Source organism: Mytilus galloprovincialis, chromosome 3, assembly GCF_965363235.1.
Source record: "Mytilus galloprovincialis chromosome 3, xbMytGall1.hap1.1, whole genome shotgun sequence".
NCBI classification, from domain to species: domain Eukaryota; kingdom Metazoa; phylum Mollusca; class Bivalvia; order Mytilida; family Mytilidae; genus Mytilus; species Mytilus galloprovincialis.
In genome coordinates, this window is record NC_134840.1 from 51,002,190 (window position 1) to 51,015,076 (window position 12,887).

Here is a 12,887-nt window from a genome sequence, read left to right on the forward strand (position 1 = left end):
CTAAGCAGGATAATGCATTAGTAAGAATAATTCTCTTGTAATGAGTTTGTATCATTTTATTATACTATTTACTTATACAAATGTCATCTGTTTATCATTGTCTTAAAAACATATACTATCACTTATTAAACAAATAACACAACACCATATTTTACCATTTTGTATATTGATAAACACATCTGAAAAAAATCACCTCTTTAAAATAGCTTTGATACCAGGGTAAAAATGATCTATTACATTATAAATAATCAAATGTTCTACAGAAACTTCTACTGTGAAATCTAGTATCCAAAAGTGAGACAGTAATCATTATTTTGATCAGTTAGAAAAAAAATTAACATGATTAACAGAATTTATACTTTTCCCTGTACAATACACACATTATTCCTATAATTAAGTTAAAAAAATCATTCATATGATACCTTTCCCTATATACATGACATGATAAACATAAAAGAAAAATGCTTACAACATTTTTATCAAAAGTTAATTTAAACTAATAACAATTCATAATTATTCTGTATATATTACACTTATTGATTTAATATAAAAAGAAATTGTAAGCAATTATACTTCAAAATCTTGACTTTATTGTTTACCATACAAAACTGCCCACTATTTATAACCCAACTTTTGCTTTTGAGTAAAAAAAGAAAGGAATACACATACATACCAAACAATTTGGAAGCGGACAACAGAAATTAGATAAGCAAATGGTTTAGCTTAGACTTATTAAGACATAAATTTAGTACAAAAAATCAGGAATTCGTGTTTTGTAGCTGCCAAGAAAAATGCAGCCATTTTTTTTATGTACAGCAATGTGTAGAACATTTACAATTGTGTGCAACATAAATTTGCTTCTACTAATATTATACTCCTATATTGTGTGTAATAACCCAAGTGTAAGACTAGATAAGGAAAAAACTATTCAGAGGGGGATCCAGGATTTTTAAAACGGGGTAACTAGGGATCAATAAAAAGGAGGGTGGTAAAACTTTGCTATTGGTATTTGTAGAAACATATTGACTAGTATGTAAAGACAGTGTTGATCTAAAAATGTTGTTAATCTGCACTGTCACTGCATATTAAGCCTGAATAAACTGTCTAATGATCAATACAATGTAGCACCTAATATTCCTGCATAGTAAATCCCTGCATTGTTTTTCTGAATTATTTGGAAATACATCAATATTATCTTGTAGTACCATGTTCTGTATTTATCCTGGTTCCTTTACTAAAGTTTTTTATGCACAATAAACAAGCCAGTCCTGTATGGTTAGGTTCTGTCATAATACTTTTGATAACACCATCTTCAATTATCAGACAGTACCTGTAAAAAAACAAAGTTGACTGATTATTGAATACTATATTACTGTTCTATAACTATTAGCTCTTTTAGAATACTACATCTTCTCTTAAACTACACAAACAAATAAATATGGCAAAAATATTTATATTGGAAATTTCACTTGGGTAAAATATAATATAATATAAGTAACCAGGTGCTCCGCAGGGCACAGCTTTATACGACCGCAGAGGTCGAACCCTGAACAGTTGGGGCAAGTATGGACAAAACATTCAAGCGTGATACAGCTCTGAATTTGGATTGTGATCAAATTTTTGACATTACATGGTTTTTTTTTACACAAAACAAATGTCAAGATTTTACAAATCAATTAAAGATTTCTTCTTCAAACTTTTTAAATCTAAAATTAAATAGTTGACACAGCATAGGTTTCTGACACAGAATGAATGTGGTCTAATGAACTTTTTTTTTTTTGCCTTTGAGCAATTCACTATGCTGTTGAATATTAATCCTCTCAAAAAAATGTTTGAAGAAATTTTCTTTTTATTTATGAAATCTGAAATGAGAAAAATTTAAACCCCCCCCCTTTTTTTCACATCCCCATTTCCCTTTTTCCAAAACTGATATCAATTCAAATTTCTAATGGAGTTTGCAACAATAACTACTCTTTTAAATACATCATAAAATATTAAAATGTAAAATAAAGTGCTTGTTATCACTGAATGGTAAAGATTGGTTGGTAGTAAAAGTGAATATACATTGTTTATTGTATAAAACAATAAAAAAAACTTCATCCGCAACATTTTATATTGGCAAATTTCCAATGAAGTTATTTACATAAAGTTATTGGCAAATAAAAATAGAAAATGACATCATAGTCATGTCTGGCAAATGTCCAACATACATTATCTAAAAACATTTTAGATAAGATAAGGAAAAAAAGCTTCATCAGCAACATTTTATATTGGCAAATTTCCAATGTAGTTATTTACATAAAGTTATTGGCAAATAAAAATAGAAAATGACATCATAGTCATGTCTGGCAAATTTCCAACATATATTATCAACTACTATTCTATACAAAGAAAGATAACTCCAATTGAAAATTAATTGCTATTGCACAATATTGTGCAATTAGATATTTCTTGCTATTGTGCAATACTGTGCAATTGAAAATTTCTTGCTATTGCACAATACTTGATATGGAATCCTGATTTGGACCAACTTGAAAACTGGGCCCATAATCAAAAATCAAAGTACATATTTAGATAAAGCATATCAAATAAGCCCAAGAATTTAATTTTTGTTAAAATCAAAAATTTTGGACCCTTTGAACCTTAATGTAGACCAATTTGAAAACTGGACCAAAAATTAAGAATCTACATACACAGTTAGATTTGGCATATCAAAGAACCCATTTATTCAATTTTTGATGAAATCAAACAAAGTTTAATTTTGGACCCCCATTTGGACCAACTTGAAAACTAGGCCAATAATTAAAAATCTAAGTACATTTTTAAATTCAGCATATCAAAGAACCCCAAGGATTCAATTTTTGTTAAAATCAAACTAAGTTTAATTTTGGACCCTGTGGACCTTAATGTAGACCAATTTGAAAACGGGACCAAAAATTAAGAATCTACATAGTTAGATTCGGCATATCAAAGAACCCCAATTATTCAATTTTGATGAAATCAAACAAAGTTTAATTTTGGACCCTTTGGGCCCCTTATTCTGTTGGGACCAAAACTCCCAAAATCAATACCAACCTTCCTTTTATGGTCATAAACCTTGTGTTTAAATTTCATAGATTTCTATTTACTTATACTAACGTTATGGTGCGAAAACCAAGAAAAATGCTTATTTGGGTCCCTTTTTGGCCCCTAATTCCTAAACTGTTGGGACCTAAACTCCCAAAATCAATAACAACCTTCCTTTTGTAGTCATTAACATTGTGTTTAAATTTCATTGATTTCTATTTACTTAAACTAAAGTTATATATGTGAAAACCAAGAATAATGCTTATTTGGGCCCTTTTTTGGCCCCTAATTCCTAAACTGTTGAAACCAAAACTCCCAAAATCAATCCCAACCGTTCTTTTGTGGTCATAAACCTTGTGTCAAAATTTCATAGATTTCTATTAACTTAAACTAAAGTTATAGTGCGAAAACCAAGAAAATGCTTATTTGGGCCCTTTTTGGCCCCTAATTCCTAAAATGTTGGGACCAAAACTCCCAAAATCAATACCAACCTTCCTTTTGTGGTCATAAACCTTGTGTTAAAATTTCATAGATTTCCATTCACTTTTACTAAAGTTAGAGTGTGAAAACTAAAAGTATTCGGACGACGACGACGACGCAGACGCCAACGTGATAGCAATATACGACGAAAAATTTTTCAAATTTTGCGGTCGTATAAAAATTCAGCTGAAATGTTTTCCCAAAATTTAGAAAAGTTGTCATTTAACACATTGACGTTATCTTTTAACTAACAATTCAACATTGATGAAAATCAAGTTTTACAGAGACAAAATTTGCTTCGGCGGGAAAACTGACAATACTAGTCAATTAAGATTGTAGTTGAGCACAACTGCCACTTGCAGGTTTCTAACTTACAACCTAAGTGTTGACAGGCTAGTGATATAGTTGTTGGAAAACTCAGACAACTCTGCTACTAAGGCCCCACATCTAAATCTGCAATTCTAATAATGAAATTTAGTGAATAGGATTTATTAGGTGAAAGATTGGCATTCTAAAAATAGGGAAAATATACCCTATTTTATAGTAATACAGGCTCCTTAGAGTCTTTAGTTTTATAATCATTTCTTGCCTTTTAGATCTAACATTCCCTAGTAGTTTAGTACAATCCAAATCCATATTCATAGCTTTAGTGAACTCTGCTTTAGGATCTGCCAACATTGTAATCTGAAATAAAAAAAGAACTGTCTGAGGTCACATACTTTAATACAATACTTACTTACATACTCCTACCAAATATGTCAAAAGTTGTCACACTACAACAGCTCAAATCTAAACTTCAATTGACACATATACTAATAGACAAAAGATGGAGGTGTTCTTAGGCCTTTCCTTGGCTTAAATATTGGAAATATTGCCAAAAGTAGTTTACTTTCATAGAAATAATTAAAAGATACATGCTAAGATTTTAGGTTTTCAAAATTGTGAATGAAGAGGAAGATTTAATATGGCAAAATTTCAAATGACATTTTTTTTTTAACATCTCAAACAATTCATGATAACCTTGAGTTTTGATGAACTGTTCTCAAAGGTAAAAGTACAAGACTCTGAAGTCCAGTATGAGAAACTATGATATAAAGCCCAAATTTACTGAAACTCTCTGAATGAAAAAGGCAATTACATATTAGAAGTTCATTTACCTTTCCTTCAGCCATGACCTGTTTTCCCCAAGCTGACATTACAAATGGGTCATTAACAGAAATACAGCATATCAAATCATATCCTTCCTCCTACAAAATACAAATCATACATTTTCTATCATGTTAATTTTAAAAAGAGTTCACATACAACAATTCCACGCCTGTTTTACTTATGATTTGAATTGGTGTTGACAATCTGTAATATGAAGGTTTTACCACAAGTATCACATAAATTTATTATTATCAATGATCCATGAAAATGAGGTCACAGTCAGATGAAGTATGCCAGACAAATATGTACACCCTTCAATCTTTCAAAACACCAAATATAGTGGTCCTATATCTAATAAATGTAGTAACTGAGAAACAGATCAAATCACAAAATCTTAATTGACCAATAAACCATGAAAATATGGTCAAGGTAACATTAACCTTGCCAGACAAACGTACACCTTACATGGTATGAATTAGTTCTGTCAAGTTTCATTTGTTTGTAAACTTTGAAAAATGTATTCTAAAAATATTTTTTTCTGAAAGGCAATAGAATAATGAATTGTCTATCAAACTTGTATGCTGATCACATGTTATTGTAGCTTTACAATACAAGTTATCTGAGAAATACCCATTTTTACTCCTATTTTTCATGTGCATATTTTCAATGAATATCTATTTTTCTATGAATATAAAAAAATAAAATTTACCTTAAATCTGTCAAAGTTTTCAAGATATTCTGGAAGATGTGCCTGCAAAGTAAATCCAAAAATATAATATAAAACAAAGATGACTGTCAATAAATATCCAAATAGCAGAACTGACTCATAGGTTGCTTATGTTAAATAAAAAAGGAACACACTTGAAATTTTCACCTGCTTATGATGATGACTGAACAATAACATGAAACTATTGAAGGTCAAGGAGGTACAAAATGTACTACATGGAAACTTACCACTGATTTATAATAAGATATTAAACAAATATAGATATAAAAGAAAATGCTTTTGCAACTTCTTGTAAAATTCAAAAATAGATATTTTACATTGCAAGTAATATTGGTTAAACATGTATCTACCTATTGGTTATATATTATTTATATTTAAAAGAATTCATAAATAGGGGTGTACAAATGCATGTGTTATTGCTTTTATAATATATGATATTACCGTTGTACACCCAGGTGTAAATGCACCAACTACCGAAAACAATACACCTCTTTTATTTTTAAACAATTCTTGGAGATTCACTTTCTTTTCAGGGGTATCTTCATACACAGACACTATTGGTAACTTTTCTCCAATCTGAAAAAAAAAAAACAACATTTTTGGTTATGAACTAAAAATTTAAAAGTTACATTTCACTACAGTCAAACCTTTCACAAGTCAAAGATCACCTTTTTGTCATCTCTAGTAATACCTATGCATTTAAAGCCTCAATTCAAAGGTCACCCTTCCTATAAAGTCATTTTCTCTCATACCAAAGTTGACATTTTATACTTGATTGTACTTGTAGATGTAGTCTTTTACTGCACAATGGTACCCACTCCCTTCCATCCCCAACCCCACAAAAAAATGAAAAAATATCTCAAATAATAGTTGGACCCTTGACATTCATACATTGTATTCTAAAATCTAAACTATTTGATCAAGTCATACAAGTGGGGGAAGCTACACAAACATGATAATAGCCTTACTATTGAAAAATGCCTATGTCAAGCCTGGAGAATGGCAGCTGCTTACAGTCACTGTGTCAATTGTGAATGATCTATGTGTAAATATTGTATGAACATTGGTTTAGATTTCTTTTTATGTTTTAACACATATATTTTTTTGCAAACATCAAAAACTTTTACATTTTTAATATAATATGATTATATGGAACTAAATGGTTAATTTCTAGAACTAAAATGAAAGATGACACAGAACTTTCACTTACAGTCATGACACATTTGTAGCAGTTATATAAAGCTACATTGTAGTAGCGAAAAAAACAAGATAATAATTTGTCTTTGCAATTGTATACTAAATAAAATGCTTCTCAGGTGCTTACCCTTCCGGAGCACCTGAGATCACCCCTAGTTTTTTGGTGGGGTTCGTGTTGTTTATTCTATAGTTTTCTATGTTGTGTCGTGTGTGCTGTTTTTTGTTTGTCTTTTTCATTTTTAGCCATGGCGTTGTCAGTTTGTTTTAGATTTATGAGTTTGACTGTCCCTTTGGTATCTTTCGTCCCTCTCTGATACAACCGCAGAGATTGAACCATGAATAGATAGGGCTTGGACACCATATTAAAGCTTGATACTGTGTGAATTTGGATTGTGATCAAATTTAAACATATTAATATAGGTTTCTGACACAAAATAAATGTGGTCAAAGATCTTAAAAATCTATTGGGCAGTTCTGTGACGATTTCTTCTTGAAACTTTTCTAAAAATTTTGTAGAAAAAAATCCCTGCCCCATTCTTTTTTACCCCTCTCCCTCCCCTTGGAGTAACTACCCCCAAACTCAATCACAGCCTTCTCTTTGTAGCATGGAAGCTTATAGTCCAATTTTAGAGATATCCATACACTTAAACACAAGATATTTTCTGAAAACTAAAAAATGCTTATTTTGGCCCCTTTTTTTTGTCCCTAATTCCTGCATGTTAGGGATAAATATCCACCAAATCAATCCCAACCTTGTTTTTGTGGTATTTAATATTCTTGTAAAATTTCATATAGATCCTGATTATATACTAAGTGTCCATAATAAAATAGAGAAAAATGGCAGTTAAAAATTGAAGAAAAAACCCCCAAGTAAATTGACACCTCCTTTTTTTATATCCAAATGTTCTTGTATACCTTTATTTTTTTATTTTTTTTTATTAATAATTGTAAATACACAATGAACAAATGTATTTGAACCTTTAATCCTGCTAAATATTACAAAGACAGAAAAAAAAATGTGTCATGTATTTCTATGTATATGTTACAGTAAATAGGTGAAATTAGGAATTACATGTAATCACTAAAATTTAGGGATTACATGTAATTCCTGATGCACTTAGTAAATACATGTAATTCCTGAAACTGCCCAGTATTTACCAGTAATTACTAACTTTAAAACGAAATTTTACAGCTATTTACTAACCGTTGACAATGACATTTATTCGTCTATTCGTGTACTACTGTAAGCAAATTATGCTCATCTGCACAATATTATTTGATTCAATAATATCAGTTTAAAAATTAAATACAAACATAATGTACCCTTGCTAAATTTATTAACATATTTGAAAATATTTATTTGATTTTTTTGGAAATGTTTTATTTCTGTGATACGTAATTAAACATATACATGTACTGTACATTTTCTATTGAAAGATCTTTTTTAAAAACACATATGAAACTGTGTCAATTAACTGAACTATCGCAGCAGTCTTTAGTTGTTTAGCAAGCAAATTTCATTTTAAACTCACAACCTAACAAAACGATGATCAATCTGAAAACAAAAACAAGAATAACCTGAAAAAATTGCCAGAATTTGTTTAGGGATCGTAGCTATCAAAGATTTAACTTGATCTTGAATCTAAAAGATCTGCAAATGATTAAAACATTGTGAGCCAATGCTCTGTGTTGAAGGCCGTACATTGACCAATAATGGGTTATTTTTGCAAATTGTAACTTGGAGAGAGAGCTGTGTCATTGGCGCTCATACCACATCTGCTTGTATCTATAAAACAAAAACCTTGAATTCCAGTGCATTATAACTTTCATGTAGTTTTCAAAATTTGAATGTTGTAGGGTTAAATATATATTGATTTTGTTTGTCAAATGTTTTTTTTACTTTTTGCAATTTCAGTTGGCCTTTATCTTAAAAGTAAAATAATTAAAATACCGAACTCAAACGATATTTAGAGACGGAAAGTCCTCTAACTTTCACCTTCAACTGGTAAATTGAAAAGCTGAAACATATCAAATGAATGGAAAACAAACCGTAATATTTCTGACTTGGTACATGCATTTTCCTGTGTAGACAATGGTGGAGTAAATAATTCCTAGGTAGTCGGTGCTAAAAGTAGAGCAGGATCTGCTAACCCATCAGCAGCACCTACTGTCACCCACATACTGCTGTGTGGTTCATGTTCCTTAGTCTTTAGTTATATTTGATTCTCCAACCGAATAGCTTAATAATTAAGGCTTGGCATTTAGACTAAAGGCCTATCAAAATTGACCAAGGCTTTAATATTAAGAACCTTGCATATGTGGTACATTGTTCGACTCTTTCAGTATTCGGAGTTTTTGAAAGCCTTATTGCTGACTGCCATAGCATAAAATGCTACTTGTACATGTATATGTATTCATTCCAATTGATACTTTATAGCGTGTCTTTCTATGTTGTGATGTTACACTATTGTTTCAGATAAGGGAGAAGGTTTGGTACCATTCAAACGTTTTATCAGGCTGCAATTGGTTGCACCTGTCCTAATAGTTATCAAAGGTACCTAAGTCAGGAATCTGATGTTCAGTAGTTGTCGTTTGTTGATGTGGTTTATAAGTGTTTCTCGTTTTCTACATAAATTAGACCGTTGGTTTTCTCGTTTGAATAGTTTTACACTATTAATTTTTGCGGCCCTTTATAGCTTGATGTTCATTGTGAGCCAAGGTTCCATGTTGAAGACAATACGTTGACCAATAACGGTTTACTGATAAATTGTGACTTGAATTGATAGTTGTCTCGTTGGCACTTATCTTCCTATATCTATTAAACAAATTCCTGTACGTGAAAATATTCAAATATTAAGATGATGCTTATGATTTCAAGACAATTACCGCTTTTCTACGTTGCTCAACTCAGTGTTTCTGTGTTTCAAAAAAGTACCGTTATAAATGATTATCAACAGTACTCTTACATGTCTTGAGTAACAAAACCCATCAACAATGTCAATTACATTACCATAAAAATACCAATCTTCTTCTACCCTTACATAACCACATAGATTCTAAATAACATCATTTGTGCGATGGAATTGTTAAACTCCATTTACGAGTGTACAACAAAATTGTGTCGAATAAAATTGAAAGTGGAAATGTGACAAAGAGACAACAACCCTACCAAAGAGTAAAAAAATCAGCCACTGGCCTACAATGGTTTGATGTTTTAAATTTTATAATAGTACTTTTACAGAATCAGGGTTTTTGAATTATGTCAAAGATATAAACAAAAATATCAAGTTAGTAAATAGCTGTAAAAATGACAAAATAAATCAGTGATTACCTGTAATCACTGAACCAATCAGTAAATACATGTAATTACTAAATTGACTAGTAATTACAGGTATTTACTGAATTGTTTAGTAATTACATGTAATTCCTAATTTCATCTATTTACTGTAACATATATATATCTTATAATCTCTACATACTTATTGATTCACACATAAAGAGTTCAAAATGGCACCCCCAGGGAATAAACTGTAATACATTATAGTGTTCTTTTAGTAAGAAACTTTTTTACCAAAAAAATTAAAACAAATTTAATTCACATTGTTGTATATTTAATAAAAAAAAGACAACTTAATGATTGTTTCAAATATTTTTTCATTTAGAATGATTATTAACCCTTTCAACGCTATACACGGCATATGCCGCGATGACATACGCCGTCCGCCACTGCTATTCGCGGCATATGCTAGGATGACAACAGATTTTTCATAAGGACTCTTAAACCATTGGGTTTTCATTCGGGTCCTCTCTAATTTTTCCTTGTATGAATCGAGGATATGCAAGGTCTCATTTGCGCTTGAAATCCCGGCAATTTTTATTGTAAAATCATGCAGCAGAAGGAAAATTTAAGGAAAATAAAAACAAATATTTTGACAAATGCAAATGGCGGAAATCGGAAACGAAGCTGTAAATATGGAAATATTTCAGCATTTTTATGGCGAAACTGACGACGAGGATTAGTTAAAAGGTTTCTTGTAATCTCAATGTGTTTATTACATTCAATTCGTGTGGGAAATATGATTTGATCGATCATTAAGAGACGTAGAAAAAGGGGGGAAAACGGAGGTTGACTGAAAATTTTGAGGACGGAGCCACTGATTTGTGCCATGATTACATAATACGTTGTGTATGGTGCAATACGCTATGGAATCGAGCAATTGGTGTCTTATTTATTATATGGCAGATAAAAAAACAAAATAGATGAAGACTAAAAGTAGTTTTTATTCAAAATTCAACACAAATGTAATAAATTACACCTTTTACCTGTTAATTACCTGAAAATGAAGGTAACCTGATAAAAGTTTTACTGAAATAACTGCCTAACATTACAGTTCATACTCTCCTGAGCATTTTTCATGCAATAACCTTTTCTGTATCTCTTATAATAAAAAAGATACAGCAGTCTGAAAAGGAATATACTGTTCTAATGAATGAACACAAAAAAAATGCAGCAGCAGCAGCCATTTTTCTATTTTTTTGTGTAGCGTTGAAAGGGTTAAATATTTATATTTTTCACCATGTTCAGCCTAAATTTGTTTTCTTGTCACTAAATTATACTTCTGGTTGCCAATTTATTTCCTTGTCTCTTAATTGCTTCTTCTTGGCACTATTTATTGAGACCCTCTCAGTCAGATTGACTGCAATAAAAAAGAAAATAGGTGATAAGGCTATGTATTATGATCCTTTTCTACTGAACTTGCACCCAAGAGAAAATCAAATGTAGTAATCAAGAGTTCTTTTATGAGGACAGACACAATTTTTACAAGCATAGGCATTCTCCTTTAGAAAAAATTAAAGATATATCCGTATACGTCTCTGAGACTACTATAAGACTGTGTATATACATGTGTAGTAGTTTCAGTACTTCTAATTATTAAAGTTGGAGGCATAAATTATTTTATTTTCACAGATGTACATTGTACATTTTTCTACCTTGAATGACCGAAAAATATATTTCCGTGCACAGGATGTGGAGTGCTTTTGAAGAACTGAGTTACAGGTCCTAAATATCCATGCTGTCATTTTTCAAAACAGTAATTGCTCAGCTGTTCATTTCTTTTCTTCTGTAGAAGGGAGATAATCTGTTTTCAAAATATAATAATACCCATCATCGGAAAAGACGAAAGTCTATTCCGTGTCACTCAAACAAACAACGCACGTCTGATTTGTAATTTTATTAATTTCTGAGGAATAAAAGCATGAATTAGTATTGTTGGTATTCATACGACATTGTAACATAGTGTTAAAGGTATCTAAGATATACACCTAGAAATAAAAAAAATACCAAGAATACGGAAAAGGGGGAGGGCAAAACAAATGTTCTGTGATCTGACCAAGTACGTTCTACCGGGTCCTACTAAAATGCGCCCGGGAGCGCCCGGGTGAAGAAAGAGCGCCCGGGGACGAAAAAATAGCGCCCGGGGAAGAAAAATAGCGCCCGGGGAAATTAAATAGATATTTTATTGGCATGAGACAACTTTGTGTCCGGCCATGAAATAAGTTATGCACATTGATTTTTTTAAAATTTTAGACAAGTAATTTGTAAATTAAGATAATAGAAATTTTTAATAAAACACAATAACAAGTACAAATGCTTCAATTTTAACAATAATATATGAATAGGCCTACTATTTCGAAAGACAGATAGTAATTGATCACAGTTTATGCTGAAGATTTATAAAATGTAAGACATATTTTTCAAAAACGATATCAAAATGAAAAATGTAAAAAACACTTAAATTTCACAGATAAATATTAATCTAATCAAAATTAAAAGAGTTACACATAATAAATCAGCAAATAAAGCAGTACTATACATGTACCGTAGTTAAAACAAGGGGGTAAAAAGCAGGAGTTTTGTTTAAATTTAAAACTAAGCATTAAAACCCTGATAAGCATTGCCATTAAAACAGTTGTAGTTTTCACAGGCGCTTGGGTATATGATACAGATTTTTTTTTGCTTTTTTTTGCTGATTTATGGATAGTAAAATTGGGTATTTTCTCTGGGTCGTTTAAATCACTCGAAACTAGGTGAGACATGCACAGAAGTGATAGATATGTATTATAAATATAGAAAATTGAATATTTTAATCAGCAAAAAAAAAAAAAAAAAAAAAAAAGAATCTGTATCATATACCCAAGAGCCTGTGGTAGTTTTATAAAAAGATATCATATATCTTTACCAGCATCTGCATAAAAAGGTGTTCAC

At 30.8% G+C, this 12,887-nt stretch overlaps 1 protein-coding gene across 2 annotated transcripts; it reads right to left on the reverse strand.

Moving 5' to 3' along the window:
- Positions 1–41: 41 nt before the first annotated feature.
- Positions 42–11,770, reverse strand: LOC143068257 (peroxiredoxin-5, mitochondrial-like). Of its 2 annotated transcripts, XM_076242173.1 has the most exons (7): positions 11,612–11,749; positions 11,196–11,316; positions 5,864–5,998; positions 5,405–5,446; positions 4,704–4,793; positions 4,136–4,230; positions 42–1,330 (listed from the first exon to the last, which is right to left on the reverse strand). In XM_076242173.1, exons 2-7 carry the CDS (start codon positions 11,196–11,198, stop codon positions 1,192–1,194), a joined length of 504 nt encoding a protein of 167 aa, XP_076098288.1. In that variant the 5' UTR covers positions 11,199–11,316; positions 11,612–11,749; the 3' UTR covers positions 42–1,191. The 2 variants fall into 2 exon arrangements, with proteins under 2 accessions (XP_076098288.1, XP_076098287.1); XM_076242172.1 differs by lacking the exon at positions 11,196–11,316 and having other exon boundaries at positions 11,612–11,770.
- Between the last annotated feature and the right edge of the window lie 1,117 nt (positions 11,771–12,887).